This window comes from Colius striatus, chromosome 13, assembly GCF_028858725.1.
Source record: "Colius striatus isolate bColStr4 chromosome 13, bColStr4.1.hap1, whole genome shotgun sequence".
Taxonomy (NCBI): domain Eukaryota; kingdom Metazoa; phylum Chordata; class Aves; order Coliiformes; family Coliidae; genus Colius; species Colius striatus.
Window position 1 is genome coordinate 11,148,754 of NC_084771.1, and position 23,801 is coordinate 11,172,554.

At 47.6% G+C, this 23,801-nt stretch overlaps 1 protein-coding gene across 7 annotated transcripts in view; it reads left to right on the plus strand.

Annotated features, from left to right (window-relative positions):
- The window catches only part of ZNF185 (zinc finger protein 185 with LIM domain), a 44,359-nt gene that overhangs the window by 18,429 nt on the left and 2,129 nt on the right, over positions 1 to 23,801 (plus strand). Inside the window, exons 4-31 of one of the 7 annotated variants that reach the window (XM_062006585.1) lie at positions 411 to 470; positions 1,236 to 1,274; positions 1,666 to 1,740; positions 2,541 to 2,615; positions 3,260 to 3,340; positions 4,334 to 4,417; positions 5,581 to 5,619; positions 6,239 to 6,322; positions 7,784 to 7,858; positions 8,531 to 8,611; positions 9,012 to 9,080; positions 10,327 to 10,410; positions 11,727 to 11,771; positions 12,155 to 12,241; positions 13,114 to 13,197; positions 13,692 to 13,790; positions 14,558 to 14,656; positions 15,311 to 15,424; positions 15,834 to 15,908; positions 16,121 to 16,222; positions 16,669 to 16,827; positions 18,269 to 18,382; positions 18,649 to 18,744; positions 19,884 to 19,985; positions 21,445 to 21,513; positions 22,276 to 22,350; positions 22,699 to 22,801; positions 23,320 to 23,418. In XM_062006585.1, coding sequence (XP_061862569.1) covers positions 411 to 470; positions 1,236 to 1,274; positions 1,666 to 1,740; positions 2,541 to 2,615; positions 3,260 to 3,340; positions 4,334 to 4,417; positions 5,581 to 5,619; positions 6,239 to 6,322; positions 7,784 to 7,858; positions 8,531 to 8,611; positions 9,012 to 9,080; positions 10,327 to 10,410; positions 11,727 to 11,771; positions 12,155 to 12,241; positions 13,114 to 13,197; positions 13,692 to 13,790; positions 14,558 to 14,656; positions 15,311 to 15,424; positions 15,834 to 15,908; positions 16,121 to 16,222; positions 16,669 to 16,827; positions 18,269 to 18,382; positions 18,649 to 18,744; positions 19,884 to 19,985; positions 21,445 to 21,513; positions 22,276 to 22,350; positions 22,699 to 22,801; positions 23,320 to 23,418 — 2,368 coding nt within the window. The remainder of the gene's footprint in view (positions 1 to 410; positions 471 to 1,235; positions 1,275 to 1,665; positions 1,741 to 2,540; positions 2,616 to 3,259; positions 3,341 to 4,333; positions 4,418 to 5,580; positions 5,620 to 6,238; positions 6,323 to 7,783; positions 7,859 to 8,530; positions 8,612 to 9,011; positions 9,081 to 10,326; positions 10,411 to 11,726; positions 11,772 to 12,154; positions 12,242 to 13,113; positions 13,198 to 13,691; positions 13,791 to 14,557; positions 14,657 to 15,310; positions 15,425 to 15,833; positions 15,909 to 16,120; positions 16,223 to 16,668; positions 16,828 to 18,268; positions 18,383 to 18,648; positions 18,745 to 19,883; positions 19,986 to 21,444; positions 21,514 to 22,275; positions 22,351 to 22,698; positions 22,802 to 23,319; positions 23,419 to 23,801) is intronic. The other 6 variants (XM_062006586.1, XM_062006589.1, XM_062006588.1 and 3 more) reach the window with 6 other exon arrangements.

The following is a 23,801-nucleotide window of genomic DNA, read 5'->3' on the forward strand; positions in this document are numbered from 1 at the left end:
CCCCATGATGCCAGGAGATGATACTGCCCAAGGGAAGGGGTGCTCCAGAGTGGTTTTGTTAAACACAGACTGGAGAGCAGCTCTGAGAAACGGCCTTTTCTGGGAGCTCCAAAGTCTTTTGAAGCCAGATTCTGTGTTTCAGCATCTCCAGAGTGACAAAGGAAGGGGCAGACCTTGACGGGAGGGAGCTTAAGTGATAAGACAACCAGGTCTGCATCTCCCCCTGCAGCTCACAGGCCTGTGTCACACAGCAACCCTTCTACCAGAGAGCACTGTGATCTACACGAGCTTCTCTTGCATTGGAGACAAAATCAGTCTTAACAACTCTCTCTCAAAACATCCTTGCCCTGTTCAGCAAGGCAGCTCAGCAGGGTCAGAAGTTAATGGTGGTGTGTTTTCTCTTTGCTCAGGTCTGGACGGGCCGGTGGGGGATCCTCAGCCTCAACACCTGTTGCTCCCCAGAGCGACAGGTAATTTTGGGAGCCCATCCTGTTGCTTCCCTTCTGTGTTATCTCATAGGGTCTATGCATGCTTTCACTGGTTCTTCACAAGCGTGTGCTCCTTCTTCACCTCCTAATGCCCACTCACTGCTGCTATCATGTTGAAAAAATAGGTTCCTTGAGGAGAGCCTGCACTGAGTATAATGTCTTGCAACCTGTACCGAGTGTGGCTTATCTCCTGCAAAGTCCAGATGGATGAATGAGTGAATTCATGTCTAGTGCAGGTGAATGTATGCCTTCAAGCCCATGATCCCATAGGATTACTGGTGCACATCAGCTCCTGTGATGGTGCAACAACTGTATGCTCTAAGCCTGGGGGTTCCTCAAGGCAAGTGAAGTCCTGTCTGGGAGCTGAATTTACTCCAGAGCCAGAGCATGAGGGCTCCCAGGAGGAACCCAGGAGCCTGTAGGACTAGTGTCCTAAAATATAAAACTGTTGGAAAGGGCTTAGTGTGAGCTCTTTGCTAGCTGCAGTGCCATTGCTGGGAGAGCATTGCCCTCTCCATTCAACAGTTTCCTGCTTCCTTTTTTTCTGTGCCAGGTCTTGTCACTTCTTGTTGCAATTAGAGCGGATGGTTTCCCTGTCATGCCCTCCTTCTTTCTGCCTCTGCAGCAGAGTGCTTTATCAGGCACAGGATAAATAAAAACTGGGGTATTTGTAACTGCTGATGCTGCTGCTGCTGCTGCTGGTTTTCCTCATGGTTCTTAATTCACCAATGTCTGTTCTTTGCACAGGTCTTCTGCCTCCAAGCCTCAATCCGGTTACCTCATCAGGTTGGTATAGATTGGCAGGTATTTGGGCTGTAGAGGAAGGAGAACTAGATCAGGAGCAACAAGCATAAAAAGATATTACTCTCTCTTCAGCTCTCTCATTAGTTAGGAACATTGCAATGCTCAGAGAATACCTTAGTGGAGAGACAGTCCTGAGTATTTTGTTTCATAAGCAGTTGGATGATGATGTTAACACCAGATCTCCTCTACATGAAACAATGATGACACACAGAAGGATTATCAAGCTATAAAAATGTTCCACAGTCCTGAGCTAGCACTTTCCTCCTGACAGAACACACAGACACTATGAGGCCAAAGAGTGGGTGCCAAGTCTCTTAATTTTAGTTCCAAACTCTGTCCAACAATAAATGTAACATGTCTCTGTTCCCCCCAGAGGGGTGTTCACAAGAACCATCGATAAAACCTCTTCTGTACCAGATTCTTCATCTTCTAATGGAGCACAAAAAAGGTATGTGTGTGTCTTCCTCTTCATCAAAATCAGCTTTTAAATACTGGGCTTATTTCCAGTCATCCTTTTACTTTGGCCAGTGCTGGTGGGCTCCCACCAAGCTCTACTAAATGCTTAGTGGATGTGGCTTGTTCATTTAACAGCTCCACTTAGCAGGCATGGGCAAAAGTCAGAGTATCAATCTCCTCACCAGAGCAAGGGGTGGCAGTTGGCTGGGAAGGTACTCAAGCATTTGGGTTTCATTTGGCAAACAGTTTTGAGTGGGGGACAAATCCCAAGGAATCCCTGCAAAGCTTCATGTTGATGTTTTTAATGTGGTTTGGTTGGGGCTTCTTTTGAAACCTGTCTCTGTGAGAGGCACAGCTAGTAAGTAAGAGCTAAGCATGGCTCTGGTCTAAGTAGATCTTTTGTTGCACCTCAAGTGAAACTTTTTGAAAACCCATTTCCCCCTGTTTTGATTCATTTGGGGAGAAGGATGATGCCCCAAGGTGTCTTCTTCCTTCACATTGACTGGCTCCTGAGACAGGGTAGCATCATCTCACAGAAGCACATGCCCACACCTGCTCTGACAGCTCACAGGGGCCCTGGGCAAGCAAAATGGACCTCAAATCCTAGTCCAAGGCTGTGAAAAGAAGGCAAATGCTGGCCTTCAATTCATTCCCTGAATTCAGAGAGTGGATCTTTGGGATGACCCTATTTTCCCCTGTCACGTGGAGCATGAGCTCACCTGGAGAACAGGGTGGCGAAGGGTGAGAGCCCAGGAGGGTCACATTGACAGAAGTGATTTGTGTCATCTGCAGCACTGCCACAAAGGGACACAGCCTGGGCCGTTCCTCCTCTGGCTACAGGATGACCACTGAGGATTACAAGAAACTGTGAGTGTGCAAAGGGGAGCAGCACCTTCTGTCCATGTGCCTGAGCCTCAGTGATGAAGCCACCTGCACATGGGTGCCTGTGGCTTCCTCACCTGAGCACTGCACAGCTTTCACTAGAAACTGAAGCCATTCTCACTCTCAGTGCTACCTCCAGGCCCCTGTGGGCCATAAGGAGTTCCTTGATCTAGTAATGGCCTCTGTATGGAGTCAATTTTGTCACTTGGTTAGTCATGAAGGCAGAAACTGGAGGATGCAGCCTGGGGGCTTGCTTTACAGTGTTGGTGGCCTTTCTGAAATCAGGAGAATGGGGGAGTCTTGTGGCAGAACAGCACTGCTGACATTTTCTACACAGCTTTTCGTGTCAAAGGCTGTGGCTATCATCTGAAATGCAGCTCAGCATTTATTATGAACCAGCCTCTAGGCTTAACCCTTACTAAGAAAGCAAAATCCAATGGAGACATGTGCATCCTAATGTGCATGAAAAACCAAGTGTCTTCTATGCCTGTGTGCAACACTCCTAGGGTATAAACCCATTTCCACATGCCCTGCCCTTGGATTTACCTTGGGTATTGCTTGTGCTGCCCTTGCAACTGTCTACAGAGGCAGTTCCCTCACCCTGGCTCCCCCTTCTCCATCTTTTTCAGAGCTCCATACAATGTCAGACAAAAATCAGTGGAGCTGGATGAGGAGGATGTGCCTTTTACTCCAGATGAACACAAAAAGAGGTATGCCCTCCAGGTAACCACCTTTTCCTTGCAGGGACAGTGACAAGTGGACTTACCTCAGCTCATTACTGGGAGGGTCAGTTGGATGATGATTACAGCTGAGCCATTAGGGCTGATTGCAATAAAATAACACTAAGCAGATAGTTCTGCACAGAGCACATCTCTGCCCCAGGCCACTGTGCTCCCAACAAAACATCATTAAAAGCCTGACATGATTCAACCTGACAGCATACCCCAATTAATTTGGCAGCTGGAAATGTGCTGTGGAATCCATGAGCTGAGTAGTGTCTATGTGAGAAGATAGAGACATGCAAATGGGCTGTCAGCAAGGGGAGGAGCCCACCTCCCACAGCCTACCGTGCATCTCTGAGTCTGGACCAGCTGGGGACTTGTATCTAAATCCGGCTCCAGATGAATCTCATTCTCAGACCAGGAGTTAGAGTGTGTCTTGTCTGTGTGGCAGATCTGCATCTGCTGCAGCCAGTGTCCCTGTTGCTTTCTGTCAAACTTCTGAAGATGCTTTCCCTCAGACACAAGCTTTTTACAAATGAAACCTTGGTAATTTGCCCACTGGGGACACACCAATGTGCACTCCTCCCTTGGTACAGCTGCTGGGACTGCTGTCTGTAGAGACACACACAGACACAAAGTCTAAGCCCCATTTTTGTCCCACAATGTGCAATATTGCAACAGTCCAGGTCTTGTAAAGAGGAGCTCCTTCTGCCCTCCTGGAAGAGCAAGTTTTGGGGGTCTTTTTGCCTGGTGCTTTTCATCCATGTGTAAGGGCTGTAGCCCAGCATGAGTGATACCAAAGCAAATGATAAGACATTGTTACTCCTCTTAGCTCTGGCTGGATTCCTGGTCCTCAGAGCACTGGAGCTCTGTCAGGGTTAGCACAAGCCTCTGCTAGGGGTTGTTCACCTCTTCAAGGTTCCATCCAGCAGCCACTAACAGCTTGAGCAGAAAGTGTCCCCTTCCCTCCCTCCCTTCCAGGACAGAGGCTGCCAACAGCGTCCTGAGGCGCAGTGCCAGCAGGGAACGTGCCTACGTCCTCTCAGCGGCCAAGAAAAGCAACGGGTGAGTTTGCAGCCTGTCAGTGTGGGGCAGGAGATGGGGAAGAGGTTGTTGAAGGCAATCTCACAGATATGGTGGCCTAACTCAAGGCTCTCTGAAGGTGATGGGTTCCTTTCTAATGAGTGTTAAAGGTGTAGCTGCTGTCTGTGTGGAAGTGCTGAGGATACCTGCAGCCTTCTGTAGCACTGGGGAAATCTTCCAAGAGTCTTGGGAGAACCACTAAGAGGGATGAAATGTCAGGAAGAGAAAAACCACGAGAGTCCCTAATTCTCTGAGGTCCACAATCAAGGCTTCATTTCTCAGACACAATTTTTCATGCTGCTTTCTCCACTTTTGATGCATGCAAGGGGAAAGTCAGAACAAATGTAAACTCCATCTAACACAGATCACTTCTTGTGACAGAGTTTGCTTTCACATTGTGTTTGAACAACAGCTAGACTTACAAGATCCTGACCTTAGTTGATGCTTCCAGATAGCTGTGTGGAGAGAAAGAACCTAACAACAATGTGTGGATGTGTAACAGGAATGTTGCAGGATGTGGGGGAGCTCCTTGTGTCCAAGGCTCTACTGTCCATCTCTTCCCTGGGAGGGAGAAAAAACCCAAATCTCCAAGGTCTCTGGTCTCCCAGGAGACATGATAGTGACTTTTTTGCAGCTTGCTTTCACTGTAAATCCTTTTCTTCTTGACATAACTGAGGGTGACACAATGAGGCACAAGGAGGTCACTATGTGAAGCAGGGAAGGGATGTGCCAGCAGCATCAACTGTACCCAGGATGAGCAAAGTGCTTGGATAAAGGGTTTCTAAGGACATGATAAGGATGTTTGCATTGGCTGCTAGTTGCTCTGGTGTACTGTGCATGGTGTGGAGGCAGGTTTGTATGCAGGAAGAAAAACAGCTATCAGGAAGGTATAAAATTAAAAAGGCCCTTTAAGGAGTGTCTTTACTTCACACATTATAACTAGCTGCTCTTCTTTTTATTGCCTTTGCTCTGTAATTTGCACAGGTCTAACACACTTGGTCACTGTCAGCTCTGCCCAAATGGTGTTACATGACCCTTTAACACTTTGCCCCATACAAGTCAATTATGGGTCAGAGACTGTGACAGCTCCTCTGCCCTAGATGTGTCTTTACCTCTAAACTGTTACCTTTATGCTTCTTTTACAGAAGCCCAACACAAGACTTTCCACCCTTATTTGCCAAGAGGTAGGTCACTGACCCTCTGGAAGTACTGCTGGGGTTGTGTGTCTCTGTGCTGCCCAGGGCTGCTGTTAACTGCTGGGACTGGAGATCCTCAGGTGTTTCAAAGCAGAGGAGAGACACTTTGTTTAAAAAGAATGCTCTGGGTTGAATTGTGCTGGCTGTGTTGAGAGCCCACAGTGTTGTAAACACTGAGAATACAGTGCTGATGGTGCTTGGGGTTATGGGCAACCTGAAACAATAAGAGACTTGTTGAACAGCCTTTGTTCTCCCATGGGGGGCTGGCTCCAGCCATCAGGGTGAATAGTCTCCAGGCTTCAGGCATTTAACTTGTGCCATAGGGAAATGATGCCTAGGGTGCTCTCTGGAATTTATGCCTACAGCAAATGCTATTTGTGACAGTGAAATGCCATGGTTTTGAGCTGAAGCTCTCACTTCACTCAGCCAGTTGAGACGCTCACCAGTAGCAGAGCACAGGGAGCTGGAGAAACAGGAGGAATCTGCCTCTAGGGGAAACAGAGGGAAAACATAGCTTAAGGGAACACAGGAATGAACTGCCTGGATTAGCTAGTAGTGGGGAACAGGAAACAAAGTCATGCTTGTCTCTCTTTTTGCCTTTTGAAAGAATTGAGATAGAAGAAGAAGAAGGCCACCAAAAGAGGAGTCCAACTGTGTCTGGTTCATACAGGTTTACACCAGATGACAACAGGTATTTACCTTGTCCTGGAGCAGTGTGTTGACTGATTTTAGGGCACACTGATTTGCCATCTTTGCAGATAACTGAACACAGAGTTGCAGCTTTCTGAACACAGCTAGAGATGGAGCTTTTTCAAAAGAGACTTCGTAGAAAATCCTGATTGCCCCTGTCTTGCAAAAAGGGAAAGATGCAAAGTGAAAAATAACATCAGCTAAGTTGGTGAAACAAATGGGCAGGCATGAGGACAGGGCCAGAGCATCATAAAGTACCCAACTGACAGCCCTGGGGCATAACAAGCTGCATTTAACTACAGGCCAAGTCACCTGTGAGTTGTATGGGGTAAACCTGCCACTGATCTCCTCCTCCTCCTGACTGGCCCAAGCAGTCCTCTCTTCACCAGGTTGCTCGTGTGCCACAGGAACGAGCCTGGCAGCAGTTCTGGAAAGACAACCCAGGAGGAGTAAGAGCAGCTATCAGATAGTAATGATTTTCTTCTACTAGCCAACTTGGCTGCATGAACTGACCCCATCACCTAGACATGAAATACTCAATATCTCATTATTTCCAGTCCCCTGAGCCAGCTCTTTGCTTTCATTAGACTTTAGATTTAATTATTCTGCTGTGATGGCAAGAGATAGGTGTGACTGGAGAGGTTTGAGAGGTTCATTATCTTTAAATTGATCTTTGCTTTGATGGGAAATGTTAGCCTTGTTTCAAACCCTCAGCCTTGTTCATGGGCTACTGTGAAGCCCAAACATACACAGAGGTGTACAGAGCCATGGCAGATAAAGCTCCATGGTATGAGAGCCCTGGGGACAGTCTGTCTCTGGGAAAGAGGGGCAGCAGTAACACCCTCCCCTAGTTCACACTGGTCAGGAACCACTGGCACGTGTGTGAGGCTGAAATGGCAATGTTTACCCTAAGAGGGAGAATCCTCCTCTGGTTTTGAGCAGATTCATTTGGAAATCAGCTCCCTGTTCCTGCTCTGAGGGGTGGCTTGATGCCAGGCAGCAGCACTATTAGCTTCTCTACCACTCTGGTCCTTAGTGGGCCCAGCAGGGAGTGCAGTAAATGGAGCCTTTCTTTATTTTCGGGATGAAGGAGCTTCCATGTGAATTTTGGTAGCAATTTTGTGCCATTGTGGTGCAGGTTTGAGGCAGGACTGGGAAGCAATCACCTCTCTTTCCTCACATATTACACACATGTCCATAGTGAAATCAGTGGTGTGAATGCACTGAGCTATCTGTACATTTAGAGAAGCTGAGTTTTAGTGCAAACATTTGGGACAGAAACATCTCCAGCTGTGTTAGACAGGAAAAGCCAGTTTTTAAAGACTGAGTGTTTCAGCTGAAAGGCAGATTCTGGTCACATCAGTGCAACAGCACATAGGGACAACTGTGTATGGGAGTGGACAAGGCACCTAAAACAACTTCTGCCTTTAATAATTTGGTACTTGTTTGGGGTTTTTTTCAGTACTAATGGGCTAAGAAAAGCCTCTGCTGGGTCTTCCTGGAATGAGCCAAAACCAACAGCAGTGTCTCCCTCCAGGTGAGTGCTGCAGCACAGCCATGATGGCTTGGACATCTTTTGTGTCTATGTCAGCCCACATGTAGCTGTGGGTCAGAGGCTTCTGTGGACACTCCTCTGGGAGGCAAAGTAGAGCCAATTTATCAGCCTTGTCCATGGGAGACTTTTCTTAGGTGCAGGCAACTGTTTTAAAAGAGGTTTTATGTCTGAAATCCATGTCACATCCTGCAAGGATCTGACAGCATCCTGATAGAAGTGCTGAAAACCTGAAATAAAAAACCCCAATGTGCTGAACTCCTTCTTACCAAATATCTGTAGGGGAATAAGTGTCAGTTGCTTTCATCCTTTTTTTCTGAGTGAAATCATGCCTATAGTATTAAAAACAAACTGTTGAAATGGTTTTCCACAGCACTGCAAACAGCACTTTGGTTCCTGACCTTGCTCTGGTGTTTTCATTCTTTGTGTATCCTTGGCAGAAGGCAGATATTCCTGGCAGTATCAGTGGTTCTAATTGAAAACTAGCTTCTGATAAGATGACTTTGTGAGTGAATGTGTTGAAAATGATGATGTTTGTTGTGTATTTAGTTTCTTTCAGAGAAAGGAATGTTTCAGTGCAGGAAAACTCTGGCCAGCTGCAATGGGGAACTGACCTGTTCAGGAATGACACCTTTTTTTCTTTGCATTCTCTTGCAGCCCTGAAATAGGCACAAAGAGCCAAACCACCACATCCTTGAGTGAAACTTCAGAGAGAATCTCCACTCCTACTGAAATCAGGTAGGTCTGTTGGCCCTGCATCATCCTACAGCTCCACTGTTTGGGTCTGCCTGGTGCTATTTCCCAGATACACATGATTGTTCTGGACACAGGGCAGTCATGGAACAATAAATCCTGTAGCACAGGGAATCTAAGAAAGCAGCATTTTACAAAAGCATTAGCAGTCTGGGAGGAAACATACCCAGATGGAAGCTGTGGGTTTCCCACAGCTTGACCAGTTCTTTATGAGAATATAGGCCCAAAAAGGGCAAATCTTTATCTCCTAAACTACTTTCATTTTAATCCCATCCCCACACTGTCTGTAGCACACTTCCAGCACATACCTTCCTGGACAGTTCCTGTGCCTCACCTTGTGCCCCCTCATCTCCCTACATAATTGTTCTTGCTGGTTTGCTTGCAGAAATGGTGAAAGCAGACAGGCCCCAAATGGGAAATGCTCCTCTGAGCCTGTGTCACAGCATGGGGACAGGTAAGAACTCGAGAAAGGCTGATTGTGCTGCTGAACACAAGGTGTAACCCTGCTCTTTGCTCAGAAATAGTGTATACCTGCTAGTGGGCTGACACAGATGGAATCCCTCCAGTCAGGGTCCTGGACTGTGCTCCAAGAGCATCATGTGCTGCCTGAGTTGCAGTCTGGCAGTGTTCTCTGCTCTGCCTTCACCTGCCCCGAGGATTCTCCTCTCTGGCTCAGTCCCTAAAGAGTCTACTTGATGAGTTTTGTTTTTGTAACCACTCCGATTGACCTCCCACTGATGGTCCCTCCAAGGGATGTGTTGAAACTCAGTTGCTGGTGGCTCCTGCCAACATTGCTTCTGGTCCTCTGCATCCTGTAGAAAGTCTGAAGAGGTGGCTGAGACAGGGGACTTGCAGCAGAGGGCAGAGAAGCTGCTGGCCCTCCTGAGAGAGATCACTTCTTCTTTGTACACTTAGGTGCAGTAGTCTTTATCCTATGGAGTGGATGCAGGAGCAGGTCATATGTTTTAAACATGCTCCATATTAGCAGGACTGAGTTTTTGGCTGTATCTAGGCTGAAGTAGGCAGAGTTGTACATGGGGCCATGAGTTTCTGCAGCACATACAGTTAATTCCAACTCATTCTCCACCTCTATCAGTGAAGATAAAGCTAGAAATGTTCCCAAACCAATGTCTCAGGCTGAAGCAGTCTAGAGTGCTTGAGAAAAGGTAGAGGCTGGACTGTTGTCATGGTCATTCAATCCTTGTATGTCTTTGCAGGGACAGACTGCTTACAACACACTCATTGTGCTCGAGGTCATTTGGGTCACATAACTGCTCCTAATTGTGAGTCAGCCTTCCAGAGAAATTAAAGGATGCCTCATTACTTAAGCCACCTAAAACTGGAGAGAGTAATTGGCAGGGAAGGAAAGAGACAGATGCACAGCTTGACAGGCAGTGAAAGATGGGTGCAGGGTCAGGCTGGATCTGTAGGAAGTCCTTTCTGGCCCATGAGCAGAGAGAGAACAACTATTGTAGGGTACTTAGTCTCACTCTGGCGAAGGGGTAAGCAGCACCTTGCTGCAGGGAGCAACACATCTCTCTAAGTAACCCACGAACTGCCATCAGGCCCAGAAGGTTGGCCCTTTCTATCCTGATAGCCCCTTTTGTGCTCCTCCTAACTAAATGTTAGTAGACTGTGATAGGATGAGGCAGTGTAAGTGCTGTCAGGACATATCTCACTGGCTTTTTCCTCTTTTCTAGTGACAAACCTCTGAAGGAAAAGCCTGAGCAGCTCCCGTGGGATGAGCTGGCACCCAGAGCAGCTGTGGCCTCCTCAAATGGAAGGTACAGTTAGTGGGAAATTATTTACTTGAGCACTGTGCAAGTCATAAACTGCTGCTCTGAAGCTGTCTGGAAGCTCTGAAAGACTATTAACTGATCACAGAATCACAGACTCTTAAAAGGGACTTGGAAAGCTCATCCAGTGCAACCCCCCTGCCAGAGCAGGGCCACCTAGAGTAGGTCACACAGGAACTCATCCAGGTGGGTTTGAATGTCTCCAGAGAAGGAGCCTCCACAGCCCATCTGGCCAGCCTGTCCCAATGCTCTGTCACCCTATTTACTGATGGAAAAACACAGTTTAACCTGTGCTTTGCAGAACTGCAGCAGCATCTCTTAAAGATTTATTTAAGAGGGAGGAAACCACCCCCACAGCCCTTTTCAATGAAATAGTTTGATACTTTGTTCCATTATTTCTGCTTTAGTTTCTACAATACATACAAACATTCCCTTTTGTGGGTCATTTCTGTGTTTTCTGGGTTTATTCCCAAATGTAAACCAATTCTGGAATGTAAATTTAATCTGTTTTACAGTATAGAGAGGTTCACACTCAATGTCTCTCTCAGCCTCCAACCTCCACCTACCTACAGGAGAGCTCCTAAAAAAGACAAAAGCCAAACCAAAGCCGCAAACCTGAGAGGTTCTAGGGCAGCACGTGGCAGTCTCTGTGACAGCCCATTCCACAGCTTCTCCAGGGAGTCTACACTCTCACTAGAAAACATCTAGAGATTCATAAATCAAGAAAAAGGAGTGACTGTGCTTCTGTCCTGCCCCAGAAAGTGGCAGTGGGGGAGGAAAGGCATTGGTTGTGGTGTGCAGAGGGAAAGTAGTTCAGGGAGAGCTGTTCACTCATGAGCTGTTCACTGCCCACAGCCTGGAAACAACAGAAACATCTGATTTTGGATCAGGACACCTGAAGTTCCCCATTTTGTCAGCTCCCCTGAGAAAAAGCAGAGGATGTCAGGGCCATTCCTCCCCTTCTGTGTGTGCAGATGGAGGGGCTGTGTTGCAGCTGTGGGCTGTAGGGCATCCCACTGCTTTTGGAAGAGTCCTGGCTTGAATTTCCAGAATACTTCATACCATTGGCATCTGTTCTGTGTTGATGATGTTCAGAGTTACTAAATGCTCCTTTACACTTAATGTATCACTGAATTCCCTCGAAGTTTCTTGACATTTGACCTGTAGGAATACACCAAGGGACACCTCTGGGAAGTTTTAGGGGTTACCTCCTCTCTCCTATGAAATGCAAAAGAGAATAATTGTAAGACATTACCTAAATCAAATCAGAGATGCTTTCTAAAGCTGCTGCCTTTCCTTTTCAGTTATCCTGAATACACTGAAGCCAACAATGGATTTTACCCACCAAAGTAAGCCTAAACCTATTAACAGTATAAAATTCATTCAATTTTAGAATGAGAAGGGTCTTTTTGCTCATCTAGTACTGCACTAACAACTGTATTCTGGGAGCAGCATTTGCAAAGCATTGGGGAGGGGGTTGGACTTGATCCACCACCTCAAAACGGATCTTTCAGCTGCTTTCCTTGAGATAGTTGGATTGATGTCCCTGCCCTTCGGGTCTGCTGCAGGCAATTTACTGAGCTAAGCACAAAGGAGGGAAAAAATGTTATGACTGAGATCAAAAAATCTCATATTTGATATTTTTACTTCTTGCTGTGTTCTCCAACTTGCTAAGCTCCCTTCTGTGACCCAGAAAACTCCTTCTCTTAACCAATTCCTACTCTGGTTGCAGGGAGAGATCTGCAGATGCTCCAGACAAGCTGCACCATCAGTACAAGACTTCTCACTCCCTGGATGATGCAAAGCCTGAACCCCCAAGGTCAGATCCTGGAGCTGGTGCTCAGTGCTGCTCCCGGAGGACACATTTTGGGGGAGAGAATCAGTAACTCATGCAGAGTAGAGTTGGAAGCAGAATCCAAATAGGAGCACAAAGCAAGGCAAACCAGTAATTCTGAGGTGGCTAAGCAGTGGGAAAGCATCCTTCTGTTTCTCTGGTAGATATCAACAGAATTTACAGAAGCATCTACAGAAGCAGCCTGGGAGCAGATACAGCACCTTTATTGTTGCTTTTAGCATTGATCTCAAAAGTGTCTCCATCCCAGAGACTTTTTAGAGTGTGCTTGATCCTCTGACAATGCCAGAGGTACAGAGTCAGGAAAGAATTGCTGCTGCTGACAGCAAATACACTAATCCCCCTGAAGCTGCTTTCTTCACTTGCTTTAGTCCATTATTTTGGGACTTGGCTCCATGTATTTGCTTACCAAAGGACCCGAGGTGAGAAAATGATGTCTTCCAACCTTCCAGCTGAGGTGAGGAGGGATCACATGGCTCCCAGTAGGGTGATGTAAAACCCAAGACCTAGAGCTGCTGCGAGTAATATAGGAGTATCTTCCCCAAGGTTAGTCATACTGTGCTTTGTCCCAAGTGCATGACCCTGTGACAGGACAGAAAAGTCATGTATCCAGCCAAGACCTGTGGGAATTGAGGCCAAGTAACTGCATTAGTTCCACTATCAGCCTCTGTTCTTCTTGGTTGGAGAGGGTGAGAGTGTTTTTTCTCAAGGAAAATCAGTTCTCTGAGAAAATGATTTTGTGTTTTCTGCTCTCTTGTGAAGTGTTGTTATTTCATACAAGTGCCCCCTGAAGCCTTTGGCAAGCTGGCAAGCTGTAGGTTCCTTCTTTTGTTTGATAGGTCGAGCTTGCACTCTGATGTCCCTCCTTCCCCTACTGAGAGAGCCCCTGTGCACCTAGAGGACACAGAATATTCCTTTAAAGGGTAAGAGTGGGGTAAATTTAGTGGGTGTATGAGTAATTATGAGGATTAAGGGAAATCTGAATGGACAGGCACAGCAGGAGGCTTCTTTTCACAGCCCATGTCCCAAGGATGAAGGCAACTGTGCTGAGGTTTAAAGTGCAGTTGCAAAATAAACCAGGAGCTTTGCATTGTAAACCTCCTGTGTTGTCTTTTACATGGGCCAAGCACTTCAGCCTTTTTCTCCTCTGATACTTGTGTGCTTGGTGGGACTCAGGCAATACCTTCTCACTCACTAACAATGCAGGGAAATGCTGCAGTGATGCTGGAGTGGCAGCAAAGGAGCTGAAAGGCACCAAAATGCAACTGCAGGCTAAATATGGTCCTTAAAGAAAAATCCTGGTGTGGGAATGGCAGAGACTGACACAAGTCTTGCCTCACAGGTAGATAATGTTCACTAGTGCAATGACTTGTGTGCCAGTTGTTAAAGATGCAATGGGCCTTTCTTTGCTTATCAGCTCTGTCCTGGGCTATGAGGAGAGAAGCAGCACCCAAGGGAGCAGATACAGGAGCCCCGAGTTGCCAGCAGCCAGCAAACCTGACCGGAACCAAGCAACGTAAGGGCCTGGGGTGCTAAGCCCTTGTTTGCTAATATCTCCTTTCTCATTGTAGGAAGCCTTGGAAATACTGATTGCTCAGGAAATATTGAGTACAAGCAACATAGGGCCATTTGTCTAAGCAGCTCTAAACTGCTTCTCTCTCTCCAGCATCCACTGAAGCAGTAAATTCCCCACCATTCCCACCCTAGTGCACATGGCAAAGGTGACTAAAAGCCAGGAAAAAGAGCCAAACAGCCATCATCATCATTTCTACAGCAGAGTACACCCTAAAACCTTGGTGCAGTGGGGAGCTCCTGTCCTGCTAGAGAAGCAAACAGAAACCCAATGAGTTAGAAAGTGTTTTGCCAAAAGACTTGCAGTGAGGAGTCACTCGTGACCTCTCTTTCCTCAGCATTCCTGTTCCTGGCCTACACATTCTGAGCTATGATATAGCCACAAGAAATAATCCACTGCCCTGCAGATTTACTTTCATGCCAGCAAGCAGCATGTTTGTCTAGAGAGAGCATAGTTTGGACTGGTATTTTAATGAGCTTATTTCAGTATGTGAAAACTTTGATGCTTGACCTATCCCTTGAACTCCAAGCACTTATGCTGTGCTTTGTGCCCCGCTGAAGGCAGTGCTTCCTTGTTCTGGTTACAGGTCAGCCCTTGGAATATCCTTCACCAAAGCCTTGTGACTATTTTTCCTCCTCAGTGTGCATTGAACTGAGCTCTCAGGTGTTTGTGCCTGGCAGCCACCAATGGGGTTTCTTCTCCTTTACCAGGTCTTCCCAAGATTTCAGAGAGGGGAACACCCCTCGGGAGAGGGGCCATGAGAGCACTTGGGCCTCAGATGACTATAAGTCAGAGCTGATCCAGGATAGGTAAGTGCTCAGCATCTATGCCCCAGTATCTATACACTTCATAATTTTTGATATCTTATTCTTTGCTCAGTGTAATGGAGACCACAGAGCAGCTCCTCTGCTTTGCATCCAGGAGTGAGGACTTGGCAGTGGCACTGCAGGCAATCCCACCCATGCTGGTGGGAAAGGCCAATTGGATGACATAGACACAGTGTGGAAGTCCAAGAGACAGTTTTTGCACTGACAGCATATGACATAGGTCCTTGGGCATCAGCATGCTTCCCCTGGTACTACAGTGGCAGGCAGTAGCTTCTGCTGCCCAGACATCTCAGCAAGTATTATCCAAGCATTTATGAATGCTGTAAAGTCATGCATGAGTGTGTCCTGAGGTGTCAGAGCATCTGTCAGTCCCAGGAATTCTGACACAAGTGCTTTCTCCTGTGCTTAACGTTTCCCTTCTGTGACAGTCTCAGATGAAAGGCCTTTAGCTGTGATCCTGTGAGCTAGGCTGGGGTTTGTATGCAGGATTCTCATCTACTACCAGGGCAGTTTGGAATAGCTCTGAAAAAAGAGTGTCTCCTGCTCCCTGCCTGTTGGCTCCTGTCTAGGGAATGGATGTCTACCTACCCCAGCATGATTTTTCTCCACTGCCTTAATCACAGATGTTTATTTTAGGTCTTTGGACTTGACCAGCCACACTGAGATGAGACAAGTACCTTCTGACCATGATGTCTACCCAGAGCCTCCCAGGCCAAAGGAACACACTGAACTTGAACCCAGCCTGACTAGGTAAGGAATCAGACAATTCCCCCTGCCCCTTTTCCTGGAGCATGCAGGTTAATTCCATGCGTGTGTTCCCCCACATGCTGATAAAATCTCCCAGACATCCCTTTTGTGCCTGGATCTAATGCTGCCTAATGACCACAGTTAGAAAGTAAACAGGGAACTAACTGATGTTCATCAGGAGCTTAACTTTTCTTTCAGTCTTCTTTTTTTAAGAGATGAGTGTTTTCCTTCTGCTTTTTGTTTGTTTGCTTGTTTTCCCACCTCTCTTTGCATTGTCTGGCATATTCCCATGCAGGGATACCATGCATTTTCCTGTGGCAGGAGGTTCATCAAGGGTTGCATCCACATCCTACAGGAACTCTTTGTGCAGTGGTACTTCTGCAGCCTATTGATGGTTTTCTGTTCTTGGCAGGTGCAGCTCTTTGCCCAGAGAGAACAGTGTGGCTGCTCCAGAGACCCAGCATGAATCTGCCCCCAGCCAGGGGAGGTATGGAGCCAGGGAACTCAGCATGCTCCACTGCTGTCTCACATCTTGTGTTCTCCTTCTTGCCCTGTTCAAAGGCATTACACATGCTTGTTTCTTGCCTAGTGAATTTTAAAACCAACAGAATTGTGCTATTTAGAGCATTTCCTCACCACAATGGACAGGTTCAGACACAAGTGCTAAATCTGCTGACAGGCTTTTTCCTCCTGCACCAGGATCACTTCAGCTTACGAAGAACAAACCCACCTCAGCACAGGCAGTCACCACGAGAGCCCAGGAGACTGGAGGCACAATGAGCCTAGCCCAGTGGCAGCCAGGTATGGTGGGACTATCCCTTTCTTTCTCTTCATCAGTAGATCTCAAATCCTCATCCTTTGGCATTCCTGCTTCTTGATACAAACCTGTCCAAAGTTCTGGACCTGTGTAAATTTGCCTGGTGTATGCTAATCAAATGCTATTGCATGAAGGAACATTAGGATTCCACCCACATATGGGTGTTCATATTTCCTTTCAGTTAGCAAATTAACTTAGGCAACTGCTGAATCTTGCAGCTCTTCATTGTGTTGGGAATTCAGCTCATGTAGGTGAGGGGAAGTAGTACAGACCTCTGCCAATCCCCTCAGCCTTAGGAACCCAGTAACAGAATGGAGTCCCAGGTTTTCCTTAGTGCCAGCAGAAAGAGGCATGACCCAGGCTCAGCAGATCCTGACTTGCTGATTAACACAGTCATTGCTTTATGGTCAAATTGGCTCTAATTCTTTAGCAGGTCTAACTTCAGCTCAAAAGAGAGTGCTTTGGGTGTACATGAGACCCAGCATCCCCTGCCACTGCACATGGACCACCAGCCTTTTCACACTGGCATGTCAGCACCCAGCCACAGGATACCATCCTATGTAGACAGCCAAGCATTCATCACCAGGAGGTAAGGGTTTGGGGATGGGATGCAGGGACAGGGAGAGCTGCTGGCACAGAAATATTTGACAGAAACTCTGGTTCAGGTTGTGTGATCACTGCATCAAGAAGCAAGAGCAGCACCTTGTTCCCAGAGGGAGCAACAGTATTGCCAGTTCTCACAACACATGGAACAAAATCATTTTTTGGGCCTGAAGGGCTAGAGAAGGGATTCAGGAGATCACAGAATCACAGAATGGTAGGATTGGAAAGGACCTTTAGAGATCATCCAGTCCAACCCCCCTGCTAAAGCAGCTCCCACCTAGATCATGTCACACAGGAACATGTCCAGGCAGGTTTTGAAGAACTTCCAGAGAAGCAGAACTGAGCAGGAACTGCTCTGTAACACTGGTTGTATTCAGACCACCTTACATGGTGCCTGGAAACCTGACAGATGTGCAGAGTCCACATCTACTTCCCCTCTGTAACTACAAAGATGGTGATTTAGGAGCAATCTGGTTTTTGTTTCTCATCATCCCTCAATGACATGAGCCAATTTGTACAGTTACAACTCCTGTTCCTATGTATATATCTACACTCACGTGGTCTCTTACCTTCACCTCCTTTAGCATGTTCCACAAAGATGGCATCACAAAGCTCTCATTGGCTTTGGGAGGCATTTGCAGACAAGGAGCAGAAAAAATGGGACAGAGCTTTACTGTGCTTCATAGCCTGTTATCACCCCTGGCACTGGGTAATGCTGACACGTCTCTCTGCAGCGCAAGGAGCTCACACTCCATTCCTGCCCTTGGGTTTATATCACAGACCAAATGCATGTCTTGCCCAGAGCAGGGTTTTCCTCATGTTGTGATGCAGCTTAGCCTGTCTCTCTTTCTCTCTTTAATGCAGCATTGATTTGCAGTGTTTTTCAGCATTGTTTAACATCAAGTCATACAATTGCCTGAAGCTTTAATCAGAATCAAAGTGCTGATGTACAATATCAACATAATCTGTGCCCCAGGGCACTTGCAAGAAAAGAATGACCATAAGCTCTGAGCTCATTCTCTCTGTTGAAAGAGCCCAAGCTCTGCCCACAGGTTAAAGCCATTGTGGTAATGAGTTCTGTTCTTGGAGAAGTGCAAATGTGCAGGTGTGACACCCAGACAGACCAGCTGGTCAGCAGCCACACGTGCAGATGGTGCAGTGGTGCTTTTGGTGAGCTCTGGGGAAGGAAATAATACTGAAGATGAATCCATTTATGGACTGCTTCAGCTTTACTCTCAAGTGTTAGATTTTGAGTCTGCTTCCCTGGCTTCAGAGCTCTGCCTGCAGAAGCAGCGTGGGTGCAATGGGCAGAGCGAAGGGAGACTGCACCATGATGGTGACTGCTGAGACAAAACATTAGTTAGCCACTGTGGGGATGCCAGTGACCCCTGGTAGGATGTAACCAGGGCTTTATGCTTCCTTGCCAGACCTACCCCAGATTATGAAGGGAGAGTTTATGATGGGAGCAGCAGCCCTAGGAACAGCAGATACGACAGCCCCGGTGCCTGGGCCCACGGTGACTTTAACCCCGCAGCTGGACGGTAAGAAGCCCAAGGGAATCCTGGCTTGTCAACACACCAAACATCCCACTGCTACATTGATTTGGTATCTGGAGTGTCCTGACCCACTTGTTACTAGTCCCCTGGCTCTAAGCACGTGCACTGAGGTGCTGTTGGTGTGGATGGCTGTGGTGTGCGGGTGATTTTGGTGCTAAGCAGGGAGACGTGTAGCCAAGATTCTCACCACTTGTGAGGATCCCTCACGTGCTCAACTTCAGTGCTTGAGATTGTACCACTTCCTTTCATAGCCACGACTCCCTTCTCAGAGATACCACCATGTCCATTTCCCAGAGAAGCCACAGGGTGCCATTCTACATGGACAGCTTAAACTATAACAGCACCAGGTAAACGGGTAGTCTTGGTGGTTGTGAGGGAGACCTCCATGAAACTGCTGTGGAAGAGAACCTAGGAAGCAAAGCCAGGAGCTGAGAGAGAGATGAAGGGTTTCCAGGGAGTGGCTGTGTGATCTAGAGGCACAGAACTACTCTTAAACCACTCTTAGCTGAAGCTGCCCAGCATAGTATCTGTGATTACATCCATCTGTGGTCTCTGGAGCTTTTTTAGCATGTGGGATGCCAGAAGAGTGACAGGAGAATGAAGGGCTGGTTCCTGGCTACCTCCCTTGACCACAAATTGGCCTTTGCAGAGGCTATAGAAAAAATGAGAGCTAAAAGCAGAGAGACATGTTGAGAGGGAGGATCTCTGTCTCCAGAATGTCCTGAATAAATGACTGAGCCAGTCCCAGAACAAAGCTGTTGGAAGGGACAGGAGCTGGCAATATGGAATACCATTACTCTGAGCTTTCCACGGTCCTTCATGGCAGTGTTGGTCCATCCACATGCAGTCTGATGCTGTGTGGAGGCACCAGTGCAGGTCTGGGTGTTGGATCTGTAAAGGGGAGTGAGTATGCTGTGAGTGTGAACAGGAAGCACAAGATCCTCAAATAGCCTGAGGCTGGCTACAGGCAAGATCAGCTCCATCCCTGCCAGGCAAACTGAGCAGGTCTCATTGCTGAGGGGATAGGCTGAGCTGTTTTCTGGAGACATGTTAGTAGCCACAGTCTGCAGCACTCGAAATGCTGAAGTTGGGGATAGTTCTGTTGGACTTTGGCCAACATGTCCCCATCTCCTCCTCTCCTGCAATATGCTGTGTGCTGTTTCTCTCCACAGCATCTCCCGTTCAGGCCACATCATTCCCTGAAGGTCTGTCCTTATTGAAGATCTTGTTTGATCTTTTCTCCCTTGGCCCTATAAAAGAGACATTTCCAAATGACTTCTCCATGGCAGTAGTACTGTTAAGTGGTACATGTAAAAAGAGAAAGGGAGCCTTTTTGGTCTGTGATAAAGATGAATGAATCTACATGGTTAAGAGCCTTAGCATTGCACCCTCCTGGCAGTAGCGGTAAGTCTTCGCTTGGCTGCCAGCTTGGATCACGTCATGGCTTGTGTTCCCAGTGCCCATGGACTTTTCTCTGTCTCACCAGACTTCTCCCGAGTTCGAATGAGAGGATCTGCAGTCCAGCTGCCACCTTACCCCACAGCAGCTCAACAGCCCCTGGCTACCAGCCCGAGACCAGCACTGCCGGGTAAAGAGCAACGGGTGCTCCTGAGCCTCCTGCTGCCACATAGGCTCTGCATGCGGCCATCCTCTGTGCTGAACACAACCAAGCCTCACTGCTTGGCACCTGGGCCACAAGACATGTATCACCCACTGCTGGCTAAGAGCACAGACATTGCAATGGTGGCCAGAGGCACCCAAAAGGGAGAGACAGGCTGGGTACTTCTCTCCAGGTGCCCTTTTTGGAGGCCAGAATGTAGCTCACTCTATGAGTTGTGTCTTTTCTCTTTAGCATGGCAAAACTGTGAATCCTCTGTAACATATTGTAGCTGGAGGATCAGGACGGAGCTCCTCATGCCATATATGCTCATCAGAGGTGTGGGACTCAGCCTTGTTGTCAGTCATGAGCAAGTGAGCAGCCTACAGCTTTCAGTGGGGCTGGCGTGGGACCCTGCTCTGTCATGTATCAGAGAAGAGAGTGTCCTGTCACAGTGCAGCTGTCAGCTCAGAGCTGTATTCTGGGGTTTGTGGGCTTCACAAGCTCTACCTCAGAGGCAAAAACTGCTGCACAGTATTGCACAATTTGGAGAAGAGCTTCAGAGTGGTGAAAGGCCAGCATGGGCTTTGATGGGCAATATTTGGATCCTCCTGGCCTCTCTAAGTAGGAGACTCTCATCTGAAACCCTTGCCAGGGGTGGTGTCTATGCTAAATTTAAAACAAACCAAAACAAGCTTAGCTTTTCTTTCCTTAGCTGTGACATGGCTTAGTTTGCTCATGTAAGAAGAGAGGATTAATCAGAGCTTATAGGCAGCAATGTAAATGCACCGTGGAGAAGGAGCCTGATTAGTTCATTTCATGGCTCTGGGAAGAGAGCCGGTGGGCACAGTGTGTGCCCTCGCTCATGACAGAGCTGCACACACACACACACACACCCCCACAGAGGCAGATGGGGGCATGGAATCCTCAAATCTGAATTTTAAAGAGGGAGGAATATGCAAGTGGGGTCAGCTCTGCAAGCAAAACCATCTCCAAAACAAACCAGTAGCAATTTCTAATGGATGAAAGGGCTGGAGATGTCCCAGTGTCACCACAGCCACAGTGAGTAGTGCTGTGCCAGTAGGGTTCTCATGTTAACACGCAGAACCACAAGCTCTCTGAATGCTCATTGTGTGCATAATCCTGACATGGTTTGAGAAAGACTTATCCTTGCAAAACAAGGGATAACTGGATGAAAGTTGTATTATCCATCCCATTCTTTTTAATTAACTTGATTTGTTTTGGTGGGTTAATTAGAGGGATATATGAGGTATTATTTAGCAACAATGCTTGATAGCCAGCCTTTATTGAAGAGCATCCCACTCTGTGCCTTTTCCTGCACAGGCTGTGTGGTGGCCTGAGTGCACACATGTGTTCCCTTGGCTGCCTCTCATTAGCTCCAGCCTTTTCTAATGCAAATGCTTCTCGATCTGTTTCCATCCCTTCCTAGAAAAGGGGTCCTCTTTGTGAAGGAGTACGTGAACAGCAGTGAGCTATCAGGCTCCCCACGCTATGGCAGGTATGAGGGGTGCCCAGAGACAGACATGTGTTTGCATACATGTGCAAAGCAGGCACACACTCCCATGCTGGAACCCCTTTGTGCCTGAGCTCATGAGCCCTGGAGGGATTATTACACTGGATGGGCAGAGTTTTGCTAAGACAGCAGTGATGCTCTGGGGACCCAGAGGGATATCTTTGCAGGCTTGTGGGCTGTCTGGTCCCATGGGGTGACAGGAGGGCCCCTGTCCCACAACTCCCCAGGGAGGGGTAAGCTCCCCCTCCAAGTGGGTTGGCCTTTAAGGTGGGTGATGGGATGAAAATACTGCACTGCAGTGGGTTTTTTAAGCTGCATGTTTGGCACTGTCAGGCCTTGCACACATAAACAAATGATGGGAATTGGTGAGAAAAATGTGGAGGTTGAGGGTTCTCACTCCAGCTGTCTCTGCTTGTCTGTGCCTCATCTGCCAGGCTGAGCCCAGAGTCAGCTCTGGGTCTGTCCTGAGGCACAGTGACTGTGGTGTGGGGCAAGGTGCAAGATACTGCCACCCCTATGGAGCATCTGCAGTGTGAATGGAGAAAGATGGAGATGCTGACAGCCCTGCTCCATCGCTCAGTGTGGCCCTCTGCTAGGGAAGTGCCTTCTTGGAGCTGGCTGGGAAGGACCAACCTTCTCTCCAAGGGACAGGCAGATAGGACATTGCAGTTAGGACTTTAGGTTAATGATTCCATCTGAGATGTATCACTGTCAAGTGCTGATATTTCCTTCTGTCTCCGGTGGCAGCCTTGTGGATTTGACTAATTTGGAGAGAGCACCCTACAGCCACCACAGCTACCTGTCCAGCACTCCCCTGCAGAGGTAGGACAAGGGGCTGCCTTGGGGCTTTCAGCAAACTGTGAAACACAAATGACTGCAAGGTTTTGCTTTCTTAGAATGTAGGGGCTTGTTTGGTGAAATAACAGCATAAAGTGTAGATGATCTTTGGAAAACACAGTGACATTGACTTTAAGATCTCTACTGCCCTGCTGTTGTGGTCCCTGCACAGCTGGGATAGCACATGTGACTCTGTACTGTCACTGGACACAGTGTAGAAACAGGTAGCTAATGGAGAGCAGTGCTTGTGTTGGGTAAGAAACCTCTGGTACCAGTGCTGAGACTGGAACCAACTTGTGTTACAGAGGAATTCACTCATCTGTTCCTTCACAGGTCCAGTGAACCTGTTTGCAGTTACTGCAGCCGTGAGATCCGAGACTGCCCTAAGATCATAGTAGAGCATCTTAACATCTGCTGCCATGAATATTGTTTCAGGGTAATGTTTCACCTTAACTACTGCCTGCCTTCTATGTGCTGCTGTGAAATGGAGTGGGGAGAGGAGGAATCTTGGTGCAAATTCCACCCTGAGACTTTCCAAGCAATGAGTGTAGTGTGTGCCAAATGCTTGCAGGCACATCAGGACAGAACAGTCATGCAGTCACAGGTGTTGGTTGTGTCCCCAAAAGTCTTTCAGCTCCTCAAATAAATGTGTATTAGAACAGAGAGACTTCTTTGTCATCTGATAGAACAGCAGTACCCTTTTTCCTCACGTCCCTGTGGCAGACGTGCTGCTTTGTGGCTGTGTGCCCCACTGCATGTCTCACTGAATCTCACACCTTGCAAAGGTTACAAGCAAAGCCTGTGGAAATGGTGGGTGTGGGAGGAAGCCTGCTGTGGTGTTTGTCCCTCAAAGGTCACTGCTTTGGCATCCTCACACCTTTAGAAGATGACACAGAGACTGTTTCCCCTCCATGCTTTGCTTATTGTCCAACCACCTTGTTTTCCTTTTGGCAGTGTGGAATATGCCACAAAGCAATGGGAGAACTTCTGGATAAAATATTCATCCACCGGGACATTGTCCACTGTGACAAGTGCTACGAGAAGCTCTTCTAGGTGAGTGGCCCTTTACAGCCTCAGCACAAATGGCTGCAGGAGAGAGCTCATGGAGTTTACTGAATGAAGAGTATTTAACCCTCACATTTGCTGAGTGACCCATACAGGAATTTTGCTGTGCTGTTAGTGGGAAGCAGTGACCCTTGTTGCAGAATTAGCTACAAAACATGCTAGAGCTGGTCCCAGGGGTTTTGGTTAGAGCCAGAATCTCTGGCCCTAATGTGATAAACAGGCTGTGTTAGCTTCACGTGGGGGAGACAAGCAGAGGGATGGATTGAGTGATGAGATAAACGTCCCTTGGAGCTTGTGAAAACTAATTGTCCACTCCATTAACAGATCAGTGGGGAAGCAGGTTGCATGTGGTCTTGTTTTGGTTGATTACC